This window comes from Fistularia commersonii, chromosome 30 (assembly GCF_037954325.1).
Source record: "Fistularia commersonii isolate RoL2024-O1a breed Wild chromosome 30, RoL_Fcom_v1.0, whole genome shotgun sequence".
Taxonomy (NCBI): Eukaryota; Metazoa; Chordata; class Actinopteri; order Syngnathiformes; family Fistulariidae; genus Fistularia; species Fistularia commersonii.
In genome coordinates, this window is record NC_141313.1 from 9,016,857 (window position 1) to 9,039,607 (window position 22,751).

At 40.5% G+C, this 22,751-nt stretch overlaps 1 protein-coding gene across 2 annotated transcripts; it reads left to right on the plus strand.

Moving 5' to 3' along the window:
* Positions 1 to 1,771: 1,771 nt before the first annotated feature.
* Positions 1,772 to 22,498, plus strand: sfpq (splicing factor proline/glutamine-rich). 2 transcript variants are annotated; one of them, XR_015109175.1, is made up of 12 exons: positions 1,772 to 2,813; positions 3,454 to 3,642; positions 3,738 to 4,039; positions 4,141 to 4,236; positions 4,859 to 5,055; positions 5,161 to 5,245; positions 5,350 to 5,461; positions 5,546 to 5,594; positions 6,147 to 6,253; positions 20,925 to 20,973; positions 22,188 to 22,268; positions 22,387 to 22,498. XR_015109175.1 is itself a non-coding variant. In XM_086178357.1 (10 exons), exons 1-10 carry the CDS (start codon positions 1,881 to 1,883, stop codon positions 9,347 to 9,349), a joined length of 2,181 nt encoding a protein of 726 aa, XP_086034483.1. In that variant the 5' UTR covers positions 1,773 to 1,880; the 3' UTR covers positions 9,350 to 10,017. The 2 variants fall into 2 exon arrangements, 1 of the variants encoding a protein (XP_086034483.1); XM_086178357.1 differs by lacking the exons at positions 20,925 to 20,973; positions 22,188 to 22,268; positions 22,387 to 22,498 and adding an exon at positions 9,239 to 10,017 and having other exon boundaries at positions 1,773 to 2,813.
* The last annotated feature ends 253 nt before the right edge of the window (positions 22,499 to 22,751 follow it).

Genomic DNA, 22,751 nt, shown 5'->3' on the forward strand with positions numbered 1-22,751 from the left:
ATTGATAAAAGATTGTCTTCTTGGATAAAAAAAGGTTTCCCTCACTGCATAGCATTGTGAACTCCAGGGAGCACTTCAGAACCAGTAGCGGTAAAAGAGCAAAGGTAATGGGGACGCAGGGATCACAGAACGATACTGATATTCAAGAGGGAGGATTCGGTCAAGATCATCCATGACAGCGTGTGGTAGAGGACGGTCCTCCTTAGGGGAGTGGGCTATGCCCGACTTTCAAGGTGAGGGTGACCACCCGTATTCTTGAAGCCTGTGCGACCCAGTTTGCTGGTATCCTTTGGCATATTTTTAGAAGTGACCTTTGTTTACAGAGGGTTACCTTGCTGCGGAAGACATCTTGCATCTTCCTGGTTCCTAAGACGACATGTCCTCGTGTCACACGGGATTTCAGGCCTGTACTGCTGATGCCCCATGCGAGAGGTCCAGCCTGTATTAACCCAAGCCCATGGTTAATCCACATCTGGACCTACTCCAGATGTGGATTAACATCATCTACCTGCTGAATACAACTGGATCGGACCGTCTCTACCTGGTGCAAAGGACCATAGTATGGTTGCCTACCTACAACAGTACATGTCTGATAGGGTGGTCTGCAACACTGGAGCACTGCAAGGTACGGCCCTTTCCCCCTACCTCTTCACCCTCTACACCTCTGCTTTTAGACACAGCAGAGTCCTGACACCTTCAGAAATTTTCCGATGGATTGCTTCAGCGGGGGGGAAGAATTGGAAAAACAGGCCTTTGTAGACTTATTTGTCTCTTGGTGCATTCATCTGCAGCTTAACATATCCAAGAGGCAAATGAGTCTACAAAGGCCTGTGTACTGGGCAAAAAAACTCGAATGCAGTCAATAAGAAGGGCCACAGCCGTTTCCAATGCTTAGGATGTTTTCATGAGTTTGTTGTGGACAGCGGCACCTTTTACACTGTTGCATGCTGGGGCAGCAGCTCGAGGCAGGCTGACACCAACAGACTTAATGAACTAATCTGATAAGGCTAGCAAGTGGTGCCTAAGAAGAGAATGTTTTACCAGGATGGGGCAACTTCACAACACTTTTCACCCACTCCGTGACCTGGCCAATTCCAGAAATTTTTTCACCAGTAGACTGATTTGACCAACCAAATGTCACAGGAGATAATTCTTGCCTGTGGTGATGAGACTGTTATTCAGCCCGGTAATAAAAGAGCAATTTCCTTCGGGATTAATAAAGTTGTTCTTATTCTTATTCTTATTCTTAATGACATCACACAACCTCATCTGGTTGTATTTCGCTCTTGTATCTTATTTATTTTGAACCACTTGTAATTAACTATCTTTATTGTTTTTACTTTATATTCAGCTCTTCTTATTTAATTCATACTTAATTCTTTATGGATGGAGCATCTGGGATCAACACAATTTTCTCTGTCAGAAGCGGGTGAGCAGGTGCTCCCCCATTGTTTCATCGAGGCGGCTGTGTGACATCATAGCTTTCGCTTTCGACGTAAAAATCTTACATTTTTAAAACCCCTTATTTGCATAAACCCACGCCCCGAGGGTTTTGTGTTTCTGGTTTTCCTCTGATGAGCAGCTGCTATATTCCCTGGGGGTCAGGCTACTGGTTCTGAACAACAAAGAGGTGGCGACAGGAAGCCAGATGGCACGAAATGGCTCCTTCGAAAAACTCTGGCCGCCCATTGGCCCAGTTGCCGAATCACCGACCAATCACCGGGGGAGGGCGGATCTTATTGTGCTGGGGGAAGAAAGACGTTTTCAAGCTTCATGTACTGATCGCCATTTTGAAGCGTCCGACCGACGGCTACCGTCACGCAGTATCTCGACAACGTCTTGTGCTGTTTAACTTGTGAGTTTCTGTAGTATTGGAATCGATGTCTCGATTTAATAACAACCGCGGGGGGATGGGGATGAATCATTTCCAACCACGAAGGGGTGGTGGCCCGGGCGGACCGATTCGAGGTGGGCTTATGGGAAGCCCCAACTTCAGGAACCATCCTTTTCAAAATCATAACCAAAACCGGAGGGGACCAAATAACTTCAATAGACCGCCACACCAGGGACCACAGGCGACTCCTCAGAAGCCACAGAATAACCAGGGGTTAGCGGTAATCCCCCCGCCGACTCCCGGCCCGGCTCTCACCATGAAAGGCCCAATGCAGCAGCAGCAGCCGCCGACTGCAACCCAACAGGATAAGGATAAACCCACAACTCCTGCACCCCAAGCTAAGATTCAGACACAACCGCCGAAGCCAAACATCACATCTCCACCGGCAAATAAGAACCCGGCTGAGCAGCTCAAGTCTCCGGTAGGAAACGCCAACGGCCAACAGCAGAAGCAGCCTCCGCAGATGAGCCCCAAGACAGGACCGCCGCAAGGCCAGAAGACAGGCCCGCCGCAAGGGCCAAAGGCGAGCCCGCAACAGAACCTGAAGACGGTGCCGCAACAAACCCCGAAGACGGTGCCGCAGCAAAGCCCCAAGACGGGCCCGCAGCAAAATCCAAAGACCGGCCCCCAGCAAATTCAAAAGACGGGCCCAATGCAGAACCAGAAGGGTGGACCGCCGCAAAACCTGAACCCCGGGCCGCAGCAAATGCAGAAGCAGGGACCATCTTCAGGCCAGAGGCTGGGAATGCAGCAGGGCCAGAAGATGGGCCTGCAACACGGACCTAGGTCAGGTCCCCAACACGGACAGAGGACAGGCCCAAAGTCGGGACCGCCGATGCAGAACAGGTTCCAGCAGAGCAGAGAGGACCTACACCAGAACCTCTCAAACACCGGGACCGAGGAGGATGACAAGTCGAAGGTCGGTCATGTTACTAAACATCGTCTTATCCAGGTTGATACACGTTGATGTTGACGGGCGTTAGCTCGTTTTGCAAATTGTATGTTCGATTTTGTTACCCCGGCGGCCCGGACGGGCGGTGCTTGGTTAGAGTTTAACATGTCACGAGCATTGTCGTGTTCCCGTCTGTTCCTCCGGTCACTACGCGCGTGCCTGTGCCAATGGTGTAGAAATCTAACGCGCCCTTATTTTGTCGCCTCTCCTGGCCGCCATTTTGTACAAAATATTCGACATCAAAAAGCGAAAACTCGCCGAACCTGACGTTTGAAATTAGTATTACTATGTTGGTAAAATTTGCTTAACACGTACCCCTCCGAACCTCGAGCGTGTCAGTTTGTTTGTTATTTCAGCGACGTGGAGGAAAATGTAGGTCAAACAGGTTTTGTTTTTCCCGACGCCATAGAGGGTAGGGGGATGGGCGGAATGTTGACGGAATTGAATGGACGTCTGTAATTATTGACCAAAACTACTGCTTCGTGTACTACAACACTGCGCAACTTACAGTTAAATATTGTTTGCAATCACTCTTTTCCAGTTACATAAGTCTCACATGATGTTTTTTGGGAGTACGAATCTCTGTATCACATTTATTCACCCATAGGTATTCAAGGCCACTCTGTCCATGCTGCTTAAGCCCGGCGAGAAGACGTACACTCAGCGTTGTCGCCTTTTTATCGGCAACCTCCCCAATGACATCACAGAGGACGAGTTCAGGAAAATATTCTCAAAATATGGAGAGCCAAGTGAGGTCTTCATCAATAAAGGCAAAGGCTTTGGTTTTATCAGACTGGTAAGAGACACCTGATCAGTTTGATGTTTGGAAATCTGCACAATCCTGTAAGTTCTAGATCATTGATGGATGCAATATTCCCTTGACGTGTGTAGGAGTCTCGTGCACTGGCGGAGATTGCAAAAGCAGAGTTGGATGATACGCCGATGAAAGGCAGACCCCTGCGTGTTCGCTTTGCCACACACTCTGCAGCTCTGTCTGTGAAGAATCTGTGCCCCTATGTGTCCAATGAACTGCTGGAAGAAGCATTTTCTCAATTTGGAATGGTTGAAAGGGCTGTTGTCATTGTAGATGACCGTGGCCGCTCCACAGGAAAGGGTATCGTAGAGTTCGCATCGAAACCCGCAGCTCGAAAAGCCTTGGATCGGTGCAATGAGGGAATCTTCTTGCTCACAACGTAAGCGAAAATCAAAATACTTTTGTTCTGTTTAAATTGAAGACATTTTTTAATAGATACAAGAACACTGATATGTCATGTGTCCTTACCTCTTTGGTCAGATCTCCTCGGCCAGTACTTGTTGAGCCTCTTGAGCAGTATGATGATGAAGATGGTCTACCTGAGAAATTGGCACAGAAGAACCCAAGATATCAGGTGTAAGTGTTTTAGACATGTGAACATCAGACTTATTTCCTTTTACTGTTGCAATCTGTTTGATTTGATTTGGAGACATTGTAGTAATGACTGCCATTAATTTTCTCTTCACATCCTCAACCAAACTCAATTTTGTAACAAAATGTAGACATGTAAAGCATGTACATGGACATACAAAGAACTGACCACCTCATTTGAATCTTCAGCAATTCTGCAGTCACTTGTTTATTATACCAAGTTGGTTGAAAATACCAGACTTTTTTATAATGACGTATTTTATTAAGGCACTAGTAACAATGACAGTGCATACAAACGTACATAGTGTGTTAGTTAAGTCATGGCCAAACCTCCTTTCGACTCTTCCCTTGAGGAGTCGCAGCCAATCTGGCTCCATCTAAGTACTAGTTAAACATAAAATCTTAAACAGTGCAGTCTCTGCAAGCCCTGTCTCACGATTTGAGAAAAAGAAGAAATAAAATTCTAACTGCTTATGACTACATATATCTCAAATAGCATAAGCCATTGATCTACACCTAATAAACTAATTTAGCCATCGTATCGTTCAATGGCAAACTGAAGTGATTACATACATCTCACCTGCTGTTATATTCTGCACCTCCATAGAGAGCGGGAAGAGCCCCCGCGCTTTGCTCGTCCTGGCACATTTGAGTTTGAGTACTCCAAGCGTTGGAAGTCACTTGATGAAATGGAGAAGCAGCAGAGGCAGCAGGTGGAGAAGAACATGCGTGAGGCCCGTGAGAAGCTAGAAAGTGAGATGGAGGATGCTTACCATGAGCACCAGGCTAATCTACTTCGTCAAGGCAAGTGCTTTTGAAGTTATGATCACTTGCTTTTAATTATTTTTTACAAATTACCGCTAGGAGACTTTGAACGCTCAAGTTTTTTTAATCACTGTTTTTCTTCAGATTTACTGAGGCGGCAGGAGGAATTGCGACGCATGGAGGAGTTACATAGCCAGGAGATGCAAAAAAGGAAGGAGATGCAGCTGAGGTATTTTTTTTAGTTACAATGAGTAATTATAATTATATTATTGGCAGAAAAGGGAACAAATGTCTAACAACTTGGAATTTGGTTTGTCCCAAATGTTGTATCAGACAAGAGGAAGAGCGTCGCAGACGGGAGGAAGAAATGATTCGCAAGAGGGAGATAGAAGAACAGATGCGCCGTCAGCGCGAAGAGAGCTACAGAATGGGAAATTTCATGGATGTGAGTTAAATATTTGCCTCTCTTGAATAAAGTAAAAAAAATGAATGTAACAGAAACATATTTGACTGTTGTTTGTCATTGCAGAGGGATAGGGAAATGAGAATGAATTCCAGCGGAACTTTGAGCATGGGTGGTAAGTCAATTTATCAAATAATTTATCAGGGAATTCAATCGAATCATTTGGCTTTTTGTCAGTCTGTATTAGTCCTAAGGTTTTAACTCCTTAGGCCTAAGAAAAATCAATAACAAAAAAAAAAACAACCATGCTAGATTCCTGTTAGCCAGCATTAGGGTGTTTAACATACCAATATTTTAATTGCAAGCAGAAACTTCAAATCAACAAGCATTTCATTTTGCCTCTTTGTTCCATCTGCTTACTCCTCCCACTTAGTCATTCCCAATCGTTGCTTTCAATAGATATGAAAACATGCAAGCTCCCAAAGTCTGTTTCAATATGTTACAAGCTTGTTTGCTATCTTGAATGGGGGAAATATCAGTTCATTCTTTGTAACTGAAAGTTACTGCCGCCTTTTTAATAATATCAGTTATTACGTTGCGAAAATTCCAAGGTACAATTTATACGTTGGGACTTTGCACTGTGGGTTTCCTTTGTTATCAATGTTTCCAATGATGTATTAATTTCATAAGTAAAAATGTGTGAACTTGATGTTTTTGTTTCTTTTAGAAATGGCCTTTGGTGCAGCAGCCCAGAAGTTTGCTATGGGTGGATTGGGCTTTGAGGGACAGCAAGGAATGGGATCCTCACCTGGAGGCTTGATCAACAACGAAATGGTAATGTATCCCACTTTTGGGACAATTTGTAGTTAATCTGCCTTGTGTCTGGCTTCCCTTATTTGCTTAAGAATCTCAGTTTTTAATATTGATGGCCAGCTGGCTAACTAGAATTGGAGATTAAGACAGAAGCGGTTTCTACATTCCCAGCTTTCTCGGAATGGCTTGTTGTTTTGTTGAATGTTCAAGATATGGTGCCTTTTGATAGTTTTCCGATATTGCAGAGCCCCTTCAATTGAACTCAATAGAGAAAACTTTTTCAGTTTGTACCATCAACCTGCACTAAATCCTAAAGTGATTGTTCATCACTCCAATCACATGTTTTGTGTAGTGGGGTGCTTTTGCAAGCCCTGTCATGTGAGCTGGACAGGCACTTCATGGTTGGAGGCAGAATGGCAGTATTTCATCCCAGAGAACTGTTGACAATGCGCTTATGTACTCTAAATCACTTTCACATGCAGTACTAATAGTCTGAAGCTTCATTTGTCGTAATATATTGATCTTGTGAAGAGTATAAATGGTTTAGGTGGCATTTTGAAATGTTGCGTATCCTTTTTTTTGCACCAGACCAATTTTTCATAAATGAAGTAGGACTGTAGTCCATCTTCTGAACCTTCTGTCACTTTGTTAAATATTTTTCTGTGTGCATTTGAATTGTGTTTTAGTGCCGGTTGATGGTCTTAAGTTAACTAAACTGAATAAAAAAACTTACTGTAGATCATTGCAGGACTGATTTGGCAGAGCAAAGCTTTGTGACTTTGTTCTGAGGTAAATTTGGAAGCATAATATAAATTCAAAACTGGGGGAGCTTAGTTCAAGTGTTGGGATTACAGTTTAAGAATGCCTGAACATGCCAACACCAGAGATTCTGAATTCATTTTCAACCATAATTTTCTAATTTTTAATTTTGAAGGCACATTATTGCTTTATCTTCCACTGTGTTTATGGAGTTGTGTACCACTCAATCTTTGTAGTGAATTCATCGGGTTCACTCTTTCTATTAGTTAACTTAAGGAGTCTTGTGTTGGATTCATGGCAGTGTTTGACCCATGTTTTTTGTCAGAGGAAACTTCTATAGGAATTATTTGAATATTTTGATGTTGGAGGAATAAGTTGAGCAATGCTCAGTATAATCTTTACTTTGCACTGCTAGATGCTCTGCAGATCCAGTTTGCATTACATTTACACTCAACACTATTAGACATTCCATTATACTTTTGCATATTAGTTTCCCTTATATAAACCCAACTTAACAGCTTTGAGGCTTTTTTGTGCACATTTTCTGGAATCATTTTGATGTTGGATTATTTAAATTATTTTGAAAGGTGTACCATTGAGATGCCGTTAATCTGTACTGGATGGCACTGTATCATAGTGCTTTGACCCACACGTTTAAAAAACAAAAGAAAGGGCTAGTGTTGTCTATTTAACAAAGACAATGAAAACAAACCTAGGTCTTGATTCCTGATTGCATAAGCGTGGAAAACCTTTGTTACAGCGTCTCATGTAAAGTGAATACCAGTACAGCACAAAAAGAAAATCCACCACGCTTTTAAAATTCATACAGCATCAATATTTTATCTGGACATTTATCACATAGAACAGGTGTACTAGAGGTAAGTAATCATTTGTTGTTGAACCTTAAATTACATTATACTATCATTCAAAAGCGGATGTCCAGCAGATGATTAGTGTATTTTCTTCCCTGATCAAAGAAGCACAGTAGAAAGTGTTGTGAAAAAGGAAAATATATTTTGTCTTGACATGGGAGTTGCATAGTTGTAAAATTGCCATAACCAATGGCTCATTATTAAGTCTAGGCCCATCACTACAATAATGATTTCTGCTGAACAAATTAGGAACATCACTCATATCACAACAAAAAAGCAAAAATTTAGTTGTTGCATCCACTTTCAGTGTTTCACATATATTAGTCTATTTGTGGTGGCCTGACAACTAAACATTCCCACATACCAAGCTTGTCCCGGCTTATAGAAAAATTGGAGTATTCTAACATATTGTAATGCTGTATAACAACTGTGATCAGGATGCTTTACGTTCCGGGTTGGCACAAAAATGATCAAGGGAGCAACCAGAAATGTAGTTGCTCAACTCCTTGTTTGTCAAAACAACTGCGATTATAATTTTGACTTGCTGCCACAAATGAAATCTAAACTTATGGGAAACACTGACTCAATGTTTTCCGTATTGTCTTATAACTTTCTATTGCAATTCACAATCAGCAGTGCGGAATTTTGGGCTTTGAGATATTCAGTCTGTCATGCTGATGAATATGGGTAAAATGGCCGTATTTATATTAGAAGTGTTTGGTACATGTCTTATAATTTCAGATTTTGCTTTGTCAAAGTAGTGATATTCAAGACGTGCCTCAGGCCGAACCTCAGTATGTTAAGTTGCTGAATTCAACATCTAATGCAGAACCATAAAAGGCTCTGTGAAAGGAGGACAACAAATTAAACTTCTTAATGGAATTCTATTATATACCATAGTTATTGTGGCATAATTTTAGATTTTTTTCCCTCACAAAACAAATTTCTTTTAAAGAGATTTGGATTTATCTGTTGCCATGGTAATCATTGCGAGATAGATTTGGTTAGCATGTACAAAATACTTGACCTGATAGCTACATAAGACTCTAAGCAAGTCTTGGCATGCACTGGAGATACCATATTAGGTAGGCTCTGACTAACGAAAGCATTACCTTTCTTCCTTTTCCGTATGTAACCTGTGGCACCTGTGGATCTTCATATTGGAACGAACGGTTTCTTCGGATGTGTCTCCTGCTGGTCATGTTGTAATTCTGGCCATATTTAAAAAAACAAACAAAAAACAAAACAAAACAAAACACTCTTGCCATATCTACTTATTCACCTCCATATGGACATGAACTTTTGCAATGACCTCGTCCCATTCCTAATATCCCCCACTGTTCTATCTGCCTCCCTGGCAAATCAACCCCCACAGCGCAATGAGCGCTTTGCTCAGGGTGGTCCTAGGGGAATGGGCCCTGGTAACGGCAGTTATGGGAGGGTCCGCGAGGAGTTTGAAGGTCCTGCTAAGAAACCTCGTTTTTAAGCGCTCTCCTTAAATGCTCCTTGCAGCATCACTTGTATAGATTCTCAAAACATGTTGATTCACATTTCTTGTATTTAAGTTTAAACTGTTTCTACATTTTATTCTGATAATTTACTCATTTTATGAAAGTCGGTATACTCATTTTTTTTTATTTTTATTTTGTATTGTCAGTAGTTTGGAACGATAGTTTTGCCCTGGTGTGATCCGTTAGCTCTTTTTGACCCTTGTATAATTTCTTTTGTAGATGTCGCTCATTCTGTGAGTCGTCGTGAAGTGATAACTGTAACTTTTTTTTAACTTTATATGGCTGTGTTTTGTGCCATACATTTGGAGTCAAAGCATGTATAATAAAGAGAAATTGGTTCTATCAGGACAAACCTTTTAACATTCATTCCTAAAACTTGCTGAGTACAAAAACAACCAAGTTTCAGAAGTTGATTATTCTCTCAAAAGATATGCTAAGTTAAGCACGAAAGGGTCTATGTATCATTTCTCTTACTATCCTGACATCTTTTCTTGCAAATACCTGAAGGAAAATCAGAAAAACACAAGGTGTTGCTTCAAGCTAGCCTTGTGCCTCATTTGCAGTGCCTCACAGAAAGAACTTCCAAGGATTTGGCTCTGTAATAATTAAAATACAGCTAATAAATTACTGCTAAAATCACAAATCAAGTTGGTTTTTTTTTACGTGGACTTTCCAATTGTATGAAATTTGACCGATAGACACATTCATACACTCAAGTGAATCAAATCACGAAAACTTAAGTGTGCTTTGAAATTAGACATGTAAATTACATGTCCTGTCAAATTTAATCAACTTATCCCTTTTATTGCTTCAAACAGCTGGATTAATTGATGGAGATGTGATGCTGATCTCTCTTTTTATAATCCTAGTTTTAACTTAAGTTTGCTAATGTTCCTCAGTATAGCGCATTTAGCAATGGAGATGAAAGTCTACTGAACATTGGACTTGTTGAAGTACTTGTATGTGTGTGTGCGTGTGTGTTAACCTGTAGAAGAATAAGTATCCTCCAGAAACCCACAGACAAATCTAGAGAAATGAGCAGTCAAGAGCCCAGATGTTTGTTAGAGTTCCATCTAAATGACCTGTGCACAAACATGACAGCTCTTGTCACAACTTTATCTGCAACATAGCAAGGAGGTGGCACCAAGAAACCTGCCTGGTTCATAAGATATCAGATGAATCAGGATAGTTGATGGGATTGGCAGAATGGTTGGAATTACAATGTCTCTTGTTTGACAGTTGATTTGACTGTTGTTTGAGTGCGGGCACCTGTACTCTATATAAATGATCTGTTACTCCATACTACACTTGCATTGTGCAGATGGAAAAAAGTCTTTGTCATTTTTCCACATCAATTCTTTTCAGCCAGGAATATCTAAATATTTTCTCTTGGGTGGTACAAGTTGTGAACATATATTATTTTATGTACTAAATTTTATTATTACCACCAAGCTTCAATGACATCATTCGGCTACCACCGCATGGTCTTTGCCATAAATGATTCAGGTGTACCTTGTGTATGTGCTTGGAGGTTTCATTGGTGGCTGCCAACAACTTCAAGGCACATTTCCAAAAAAAATATTTCACAATTTCCCAAGTACCAATTAATTCTGTCACATGCACCTTATTCTGACAATGTTATTTCTATTCACTATCTTTAGACAAAAGCTCAAAGTATTCATGTCATTGATTGAGGGGGAAGCATTGAAACAAGTTCATGGAAATGTTTGTGTTTCAGTGCAGGATTTTGATGTGTACCAACAATCTTATGTTTTGATGATCCTGTATGTAATGGCTGTTCTGCTGATAAAACATCTCTTATAGGGACTGTTTAATTGACTTAACCTGAATATTTTAGAAACAAAAACAGTGAATATGTTCATTCTCAGAAATAGATGACATGATCACATCCGCAGCACTAGTAAAGTGTAAAGTGTAAATCTGAATTAACATTACTGCTAAGAGATCGGTGTGGTCGGTTCAAAGAACATAAAGGAGCGCAAGCTAAACCTTTTCTGTGGGCGTAGATGAAAATAACCAACAATAAGGATGATTTAGGTATAACCATTGAAATGTAATGGACACACAGACATTTCCCTTAGGATCCTAGATTAGCTTTGGTTCATCTGTCAATGGGAGGTAAACTGAAAATGTAACATGGCCAAAATTAGTGTTGTTGGCCTTAAAACTGGCTAGTTTATGTTAATTGTAAGTAATTCATTTTTCATGTATGCTCTCTTGAGTTGACAAATCATAACCACTATGCAGGACTTGCTTCACTAGCTGCATGTGTATGGTGGTAATTATTCAGGAAGATATTATTTGCATATACTGCAGTTGTCAACCAGGATTTCATACATAAACTGTCATCAGCTGCACTGGAACTATACTAATGGCATTGATGACAGGATCACTGATGTCCTATCAACAAAAAAGGAAAACCTACACCATCATTATTATTATTATTATTAGCTCATGTTTCTCGTCATACATTGTAGTTGTTTTTCATCAGCTGTGCTCATCCTGCAGAGTTCTGACCTTTTTTTTGTCAGAAAACTGCCAGATATGTTTTAAAGGTCTATGTCGCATTGCGCTGCAAACGGCTACTACCCCTTATCGATCTAAAGGAGGGTTGTTTTTTTTTGCTCTTATGTAGTACATAATAATGGTTTGATTACAGTTGGAAATGTTATTTACAAAAGCATGAATGGCTGTTGTCAGGGGACTATAATAAAACAAGAACTGCAATATATTAATCAAGTTTCAAATTAATCACGATGATGATGTCTGAACCATTGAAAATAAGCTGATATCATTAAAGAGGCTGAATCTGCTGATGGCAAAGCCTTTTCCATTTGTGAAGCCCTGTTTTAAATGATGCAGTTCAAATTCTCAATATATTGCTTTAAGGAATCTTATTATTCATGAAGTTCATAACTATTTACCCGAAGAGTATTCTCTTCAGTTAACTATTGGAGAACAGATTAAAGATTGAAAAGTTTAAATGATCTCCCAAAACTCTCCAAAATTCAATGGTCTTGTCATTCGAGGCTGCCCTCTACAAGGGCTGCCACCACGACGGAATTTCTTTGAAATTGTAAGCAGTGTTTGTACAATATTAATTAAACTCTTAACAGTTGGGTCACGCTGTTTAGGAAATGTAAGTTTAAGACCCCCAACTTCACATTGACATATTTTTGCAAGTGGGAATGTCTTATGGTGTTTTCATAAGACCCTTTGGATTCAGAGGAACAACTTCTGTCCATTTGTTCATTCTTGCACCGGCAAGCAATCTTTGGTAGGTGAAGACCGGGTGAAGCCATGAGTGTAAGTAATTTCGAAATAATTCACAGTTCCTGAAACAGCACATTTTAATTGTTCAAGTATGTGAAATCTTAACTATATTTGTTGAACCTTCTCTGCAGATAGATTAAGTAGATTTGTTGTGTAGTCTCCCGAGGGACCGGCTTGACTTGGACATTCTGTGGATCTCCTGTGAATCACTTAACTGTTATTGTTGTTTCTCATCTCCGAAACGAGCCTTATTGGTTTCTGCCTTACGTTTTGGAGTCGCATCCTTTGCATTCCTTGGTACCACCAAAGTTAAGTATTTTACTGGATTATATCATCCTTAATCTTCTGATTGGTTTTGTGACAAAAGGTTCACACAAGTGATTTTGATAAGTAATTTGTACTTCTGTGTTCATTAGGGGTTTAATGGTACACGTTTTGTTGAAAATAAGGGCGAAAAAGGGCTATACATGCTGTATCATCATAGTATTCTTCACACTTAATGCCACTTAATCCTCCATAACCAAGCGGAGAGGGAGATATTGTGTCAAACACCACTAAAGGGTTTTCTGACACAAATATGAAAGGTTGACGACATAGATATAGTACTATAACCCATAATCCCATTTGGTTTTTATATTTGTTTGTGTAGAATGGAGATAGAAAATGTATGTCCTACTTCTTTGGTACTCTGCTTGAATTGCTCCATGGCACTTGATGGCCCCTCAAAATAATCCTTAATGTGTTTCACATGCTGCAGAGAAGCTGCAAGTTTCTGAGATCCCAAAAACCTATGTAGACTAAAATGGCTGCCTTTCCTCATGCCCCTAAGGAGACTGAACAGGGCATTGCTGGATCTGGTCCTATTCAACATTAGCTTGAGTATCTGGACAAAACAGATCCTATTTCAGACACACTGAATAACACACCTGACCTTCCATTAAAACCATTATATTTGAACTATTCTCTTTTGGCAAAGAGTAAAACCGGCAAGATTGTCAAACTCCTTGTCTTTGTTTTCATCATCCCTTTTATGATGAGTGGACCATGTCCCTTATCGTCTATTGCTGTAACATTTGCAAAAAAAACGTGTGGAAAAGTATTTTTCCGAATCATGACTTCTTAATTTCACTTGAATAACGATGCACCCTTAAACCCCAAGTGTACAGAGTGGTTACGTACCCAATGCAACTTTGATGTTAAGCATTTTCATATTCGTCTTTCTTGAAATGATTGACCAAATTTCTTCACCATCTTTGCGTGGCCTTTGACGTTGCTACAAAGTAGAACATTACATCTACTTGGTTGTGTTTCCTCATACATTGGATATCCCAGTCTCCTTCACACTTCCTCCCTCCCTCCCTCTCTCTCTCTCCCCACCCCACCCCCCCATCTCTCTCCCATTCTGGACCCTTGGTGTCTACGTGGCACATTGGGTTTCCAAGGTCATGGAGTATTGATTGAAATTTAATGTTTGTGTAATGTACACTTTTTCTTTGACAGGTTTAACCCAACTATAAAGATTTTGGTCTGAGAAGGAATTATTGGCTGTTGTAGCTTGGACTTTGCTGCTACAACAAACATGTGTATTTTATTGCATATATGACCCCCGTTTTGATTCCATCTCGACCTTAATAAGTTTGGAGGGAGATGTCGAGACGCCATAAGCCCAGCGGCTATTTGAAGCCTTTCGGTCTTACCAGAAGCAGCATGCAAGTGTTCTAAACAGTGTTGGACCAAATGAAGATACACTGTGGTTAAAGTTTATCAACCATGCTTTGCTGATACTGCTGATGATTATGTGAGTGACTCTGTTCATAGCTCTGAGGCTTTGACAGATCGTCGGGTGCTTTTGTAGATCACATGCACCCAAACAGAGCAGACCCCACAACAGTCGAGATGGACACCCGGATGTTGTTTGAACCAAGTATTCAACACCTCAGATCATGGAGTCTTTAAATGGCATTCATCGCTCCACACAAGAGCCGTGCATTGCTTAAGCTAATAGTGAATTGCTAGGAGCAAGCTAACACCTGCAGACGGGGAAAGAACAGGACGAAGAATGGACACTGTGTAAACAGCGCTCAGAGATTGGATGTCAGGTATATTAATGTTCTCGTTTAAGATTACTACATTGAGTAATAGTAACAATGAGTGCAAACATCCTTTCTTCCTAGAAAGCACACCAAATGGAAATCAGGTATCTAGTCTAGGGGTGTATGCCTGGGAAGCAGGGAAAGGTAATGTCTTGGAAACTTGAACATTGTCCTATTTATGGGTTATTCATACACTGAAATGGCATTGTACCATTTTGATGTCATTCTGTATGTAGGACAAGCAAATTTGCAAATCTTCTTGACCTCAGACTACATGACATGATTAGCATGTCTGTCCTGTGCGGACCTGTTACCTTTTCTTGATAACTCAACCACATGATTGTTTGAACTCATTCACCTCAAATTCTCTTCTGTGAAAACACTACTAGATATCAACAACAGGATCATTCCCCCAACACATACACAGGAAAAGCACTGCGCGTTTCACAAGTTTTAATCGAGAATCCTGAACAGGTGATGTTCCAGGGACAACTGTGGCAAGATTTAGCATTGCGTGTACAATAAGTCTCTCAGCAGTTCAGGTTTGTCCAGAACCCATCCAACACTGCATTACTGGTCTCATACAACACATTTCTTGAAAACGCTACACAAATCCACATACGGAAAACAAATAATGCAGTTAGCCTTTTTTTGAACATGCCTGGTTAAAGGTTACACTGAAGGCATCCAGAATAAAATAAATTTCACACTATCCCTTCCTCATAGCGCTGTTACTTTACAAAGACTGTGTAAAGAAGCCACATTGTCATTTAGGAAAATGCGTTGGTTATTTTTTAGAATATGGTTTTCTTGCCATTTTGTTACAACGACCCCAGCAGATTAATACAGATTTTTTTATTTTTATTTATTTATTTTTTTTAAGGAAAACATCCACGTAATGGCTGTCTACCTCAAATAAGACCATGCCACAGTTTTTTGAGACCGATATTTTCCAGAGGAGTCCTACTATAACTGACCATTACATTTTCTGTTTTGTAAGATACTTTTGGCAGTTTGGATTTTGTGAGAGACTTGTAAAAAAAGCGACATTTTTCAAGTGCTAAATGGGACCTATTGTGCCATGATCCAAGCAGTTGCTTAGCAGACTAGATAAAGCCATATAACACACACCTCTGTTGTTCACATTAGGTAAACTATTCAAATATCTACTTTAGGTCCACTACTGTCAAAACATATATATATATATGTATATATACATATGTATATATATATATACACACACACACCGATGGTTTGAACAATTTTTGAATACAATTGGAGCCATGTGTAAATTTGAAACCTTGTATTGTTATGTCTGTGTGTTCGTGTTGTGTACAATTTGTTTTCTTTAACAGGTTTGACCATCTTTAAAGAAGAGAACTTTCCAAATCAAGAAATGCACAATGTATGGTAATTGGCAGGTTAAGCATTCAGCCAAGGTCATGTCGTAGCTTCTGTTCAGTGGCTGTGGGTAATGTAAAACTACCCCTCAATAACCTGCTACGCTCATTATTGTACATAGTAGGAAGTTACTCTATAGCTCAGACTGTATTTGGAAAGCTGTATCAAACAAACTATGCCAAATGCTTTTGATACATCGCATATTGAGTATATGAAGTTCTGTAGCAAGTAATTTTCCCTTGATAGTCTGCATAACTTAAGTCTAAAAATGAGTGTTAGACTCAAAACACTGAAATTCCTCAAGAGAATTTCTCCATATGCTTAAATACTTTGGGATTGCCCTGACTAGCTCTCAGCGAGGCCCAGAACATGGATGCCCCTCATTCCCCACGCCAAAATAGTGGAACAGGATTGACTCATTGCTGGACACCAGCTATATACAATATTGCTGTTTAAATAGACATTTGTGAAACAAAAATTGTTAAATTTCAACCTAAAAACACTTGAGTGTTATAATTACTACTCTGTAATAGCCATTATAGAATGAGGAAACTGCCTTAATAAACCGCCATGTGATTTAATTAAGTCCTAACAACCTCAACGGTTTTAACTAACTCTACCAACCGCTATTCTTGATGAATCGTCACTTAAACAGTGAAAACTTGGAACAATTCACACTGGATGGAAACCCACTCTTTGATATTCTTAGATTCATTATTTCTTCCGAAGTAAAATGTATTCATTACTTAGAAACAAATTTTCTAGCAAGTTTGGGGAAAAGGTATGTTGGTAAATATTTTTTTTCCAAACCTGTGTATACGGCCCATTTCTGAATTTATAGAACTGAGGATCTTTGCCTTCATAAAAAACTAAATGCCCTATTAATGTTCTCTCAAGCTTGGTAAACATCATAAAGAGATGTGGGCTCACAGTAATAGAGCAGTATTGCAATCCACACACAAATAAGTACGATACACATGCCTTTTTTTCTTTTTATACGGCAAACACTTCATTTTATATGTAAAAACCACAGTTTGGGGAAAAGGTAAAATTGTCCTTCAAAAGAAATTTTAAGCAAAAAGAAAAAAAAACACCGTACACGCATACTCACACTTTGGTTTTATCTTTGCAAAAATTAACAAAAGCTCTCTTAAATGTACTTGAGTGATGGGAAACACATTCAGCTGCTTGTCAGTCATTCACAACAGCGTCATCTACAGTCATATTATTTGTTTATATTTTTTCAAAAACACATCGCCACACCCCTCCCCCCAATTCAGCTTAAACTACATGAGGCAAGAAGTCCTGTGCGCCGTGCAGTCGGAAGAAGTGTGGCATGATGTGGCTGACCGGTTGTGTGTGTGTGTGTGTGTGTGTCGTGTTTGGGAAACATGAAGTGTGCTAGCCGCTGTCAGCCAGCTTGTCAAAGACAGGCTGCCCCAGCCCACAATAGAGGCTCTTCTCTGCATTGGGTTGCATTGAGGATGAGTAGTGCTGCAGAAGTCAGTGGACAGTAAAGCCTGGACTTGTTTGCACTGCAGCCAGAGAGGTATGCTTACACAGATCAGCTGAACAAGTAAGGTAAGTGTCCCATCCATGTTTATAATACAAGATGCACAGTTCTCCCATAACGTAACTCTCTGTCCTCATTCATGTCATGTCACTGCTGAAGGTGACAGTTACAGGGCTTCTGGCATCACACTTTTTGAAGAATGGCATCACAGTGCAGATCTTTGCTCCTCTACTCTTTTATGTGTCTGGTGGCAACACAATGTAGGTCACGCCGTATGTGTGTGTATGTATGTGAGTATGGTGCAAGTACTTCTCTTCCATGTATGCATGACATGAGCCAGGCCATGTGAGTGGCTCTACATTTCCAAGTCGGATGTGAATATGACACAAGACACTTACACACAGCTGTGTTTTGCAAACAAACGGACTGCGAGTTTCTTTTGGTTAAAGGTCTGATTTTGCAAAGGCAACTTTTGACAAGGAGCCTCTGTAAATGTGTAAACGGTCATTCCTGTATATGGAATAATTTTGCGTCATTGGCTTTTTTTTTCCTCTCTCTACATTCATGGTGCCAATTTCCCATGATGATGGAGACTTGACCAAGCTAAAAAGAGGCAGGTTGTATGCAATAGGATTCAGAAGAATGACAAACTGGTTAATGACAACCTTTTCAAAAGATCTCAATGTTTTCACTTGCTGCCTTCTGTGCTCAAATACACACGTAAAGATCGGTCAACAGCACAAATCTCTTATAGCATAGCCCTTTATATCACATAGTGTATAAATAATTTTCAGTTGTCATTCATATCTTCAGAGATTTATGAGGTTTACAAGGTTTTATGCCAAATTTGAAATCCAATAGCCCATAGTCAAAGATCACTGAAGCATCATTTTACAGTATAGTCCCACATTCCTTGCCCTCAGTGATGGTAATGACACATGTCATCTCAGAACTCATCTTTTCACACTAGTATTGAGAAGCCTTAAATTATATACACATTTTTATCATCTAATTTCCCAAGAGTTTAATGTGCTACTCTTAGAAGTTCGGCAGGACCAGCTCTGCTTCTTAGAAATGAAATGAAAGTGCAAACTGCTCATCCATCTGATTTGTCAACTGTAGTTGGTGAGCATGAAATAAAACTATTATTTCAGATTTATTTGCAAACTATTACACAAGGAATGGATCACTGATTAGTTTTATCAGAGAAAACCTTCACAACAGAAAGTCCCATGAATGCAGGCTCTTTCCACTGTATCTATTCACAGAGCAGCAATGTGTTTTTCACCATCCTTGACTCGTTTCATCCGCGAGGTCACACTGAAACACTCGAGTAAATGTGAGTTTCCCATATTGGTTTGACGTGTCCCCACCTTTTGGGAAATGACCTGCGTCTGTGTGCTGGGTTGCTCCGGGTGGGACTTTGGGTAGTCAAACAAACAGTGAGAACTTCTCGGCAATCTTTTTGCTCCACAACCTTGACTTTGGTGTGTTCGGGCTGGTTCCTCCTGTTGTCCATATTGACACTGAAACTGATGGCCACTGACCTCCTCTGGTCCACATGTCTCTGCTATTAAAATTCTACTTGATAAGTTAAACAAACTTGGTTTTTGTTCAATATTGGTACCATCATGTACAATATGTCTTGAATCAGACTTGCAATTAAATTTGCTCTCTAGCAAAACTATTAATAACCCATCAGTAGACCGTTCACACGTATATTCCTTCATTTGGTTGTATGTCATTCCCACCAAAGGTGAAGTTCTGAACACAGCTGACATGTCGAACCGCAACTCTTTGATAGGTGTGTATTAGTAACTAGTTGTTCCGTGTGTTACGAGATTATCTCCACCATCCACTTGTAGCCTTGAAACCACCCACATTGGGTTCACTGTAGAGCAAATATAGACCATTTAATTCAAACAACCATATTCTTAGACACTTGAATTAAAGTAGTTCACATATGATATTACATATATAGCTTTTGTGTTCAAAACACATCAAAACAGTTATAATCTGGCTTTCAGCCTTTAAGTCCACTTGTGTTTAGTGGCGGACTGCATTGTGGGCCAATAATGGTGACTCTGCAGACGTGAAAAACAATTTTGACTCTAGGTGTCACTTCAACCCGATCCCTCACTTGAAATATGTTTATAAGCAGCCTGTTGAGTAGTCGTTCGATAAGCAGTTGCCCGGGAACTCAGTGGTAACCTAGAGGCCTGCACACCGCTTGAGGCAGGCTGGAGTTGGGAGCACATATACCTGTACATGGTACTTCAGTTATGAAAAGAAATTGCACTCGCTGCGTTTCCAGTCTCCTCTCTGTCGTGTTTCTGTGTGTTGCTCCTGGTTGCCATGTCATGCCCTCGTCCAGCAGACTCTTTTCCACCAAGAAGAGCGCACAATGACTGGCCTGTTGCTTCTCTTGTACATAGTGTTGTATTTTAGCCTCGGAGGGCACGCGCTGCCTCCTGGTGGTTCAAGCTCCATGCAAGCTCAGAGGAGCTTGGAAGAGGAATCACTGTTCGGCCGTCACGATGAATGAATCTTAACGGTTGTCAGGAAAACCTGTCTTTCTGCACTGTGATCCATTTCAAGTTGTCCTCTGTCCTCATTGGCCACATTTTTCTAATCCCTGTCTCAGAGTGTGATGCCAGAATTTCCCTCTTCGGTCTCTAAAGACCTTGTCTAAAAAGGGCTCGGCCCTAGACTGAACCTGCGTACGACCAGGGCTTCCTCCGAACAAATGGCAGGGCTCAGCTCCAGCTGCGTTCGGGGGTCTCGCAGTAGAACCCCCTCGTGTTAGCAACAAACCAACTCACACGGCTTTGTCGCAGAAGTACACTTCCGGGGATCGCAACGTCCGAATGTTGGCAAGAATTTGTCTCGACCCTCCTCCTACCCCAACCCCCTGCAGTTTCAGCGCAAACTTTGTGCCGAGATGTCTACAATCTTTGCCACACACTCCATACCACACATACTGCCTCACACTTACATCCCCTTATAATGCATGTCCATAATATAACAGCTGGGGCATGTTGTTGAGTTTTCAGCCACACACAAAACAAATACATATAGATGGATTAGTTGTGATTTTATTTATTTATTTATTTATTTTATATTATTTATTTGTTTGTTTGTTTGTTTTTTGAGGATGGCAACCTCATCACCCCCAAACCCCCCCTCTAACTATTTGGTAAAAGCCGAGTGGTCCATTATCAGGCTCTCATCGTTTGTCTCTCGCCACAGGAGCCCGGACGGGTTGAAGGAGGGTGATCGTCCAGGCTGTTAAAACACGGTAAGGTCCACGCAAGACAGTGATTTTGCAAACGTGTCTGTAACGTGTGGTATCTGGAGAGGTCGTGCAGCATAAATCGCTGTCTGCATCACTGACATTACTAGTCATACCTTGATTTACGAGTGTAATTCATTGTTTGACCAAGCTTTTAAATCATTTTGCTTGTGTATCAAATAAAATTTCCCTATAAAATGAAGTGAAACGCGATTAATCCATTCCAGCCCCTTTTTTGAATGAATAAATGTACAGAAATAGCAAAATAGTCTATTAAAAATACAATAATATACAGTGATAGACAAAAGAAAAACTGTTTTATTAAGTGGGTTTAACTTAAGAGATTGGACAAAATTGACAGGAGAGAAGGTCGAGGGGCCTTTTCATCAAACTTAATTTCAAGACTGAATGTCAGTCCTCTTTTTAAAATGATCAAATCATCTCTGACTGGCTTTGAATGACTTCCAGTGTCGCCGTCTGCTGCTCCAAATCCCCATAAATGTCGTGCAGTCGCAATATCTCAAAAACAACTCAATTTTTTTTATGGACAAGTTGACAATACAAACATCGTGCTCATGGGTGTCTTTGATTTTCAATGGACTACCCAGCAGTGGGCGGTGCTTCCGACTGTTTTAAAAACGCCACTTCACCGACAGCGGAATCCGCATCAGTGTCAAACCCACATCCTGCATGTTAATTTCTCAGATATCTGCCCATATCTCAAATCAAATTAAAAAAATATCGATTAAGCGACTCCTTGTATCTTTGAAAATTCATAAGCTGCTCTTCTAAGTCAAGGTTCCACTGTATTTAATGTCTAAACAAAATCTTAGTTGGTTTCACTCACATCTGGAACAAAACTGCCGTATTTCCTCCAATTGAGATATAGTCTGTCTCAGTAGATATAGTCTCAGTAGATGTTTTTGTTTTTTTTATATTTTTGTAAAAGGTACTTCATCAGTGTGTGATTTAAGGCTCCATTTGCAGTAAAGTAGACAAAACGATAAAATGGTGTGAACACCTCATCTTTGGCAGCTGTACTTCTCACTGCGGTGAATAAAAATGTTCTTGAACAGCATCCTCGGTCACAGCACGTTGACCAGGTCTTGATAAATTCAGTTACTGACAGCTCAGAACTTCCAAACAACCTGCCCTTTGGGGAACGCCTCGTGGTTTCAGTGAAAATGCCAAAATAATTCGCTTCTCTTACTGATTTGTAGGTAAAATGAAGACTGGTGTCTGATCAAATGCCAGCAGACGAGCGACGGCCCGCAGTGTTGTTATGCCAGGATTATTTGCATGTAAGTTCCCTGACACCTAAATCTTTTATATGTTTAAAAAGATGGCTGTGGAACAAGTTGGAAAAAAACCACCGTTACAGTTCGACCAACCTGTAAAATCCTCTTTTTGTCCTCGCAGAGCTGCAGGGGGTAACGCAGCCCACAGAAGACAACCTGCTGTCCACATGAAGGACAAGGCAGATGGATGCCTCTATTGCTTTTCTGTTTTTAAAATAAATATTGAAACATCACTCGAATATTGGTGTTATTGGGTCACGAGAGAAAACCCGGGATGAACCGCATTAAAACCGGTACCTAAATATTTTATCTTTGTGAATTAAAAGTGCTCCAAAGAATCATGTGATGGAAGTAATCACAGTGTGTTGAAACAAAAGAGCAGCCAGAGACACAAATAAAACGTCCCATCAGCACCTAAGAAAATGATCTCCTGCAGCCGGAGACTGATCGGATGATTAACCGCCGCCGACTCGCCTCGGTATCCGT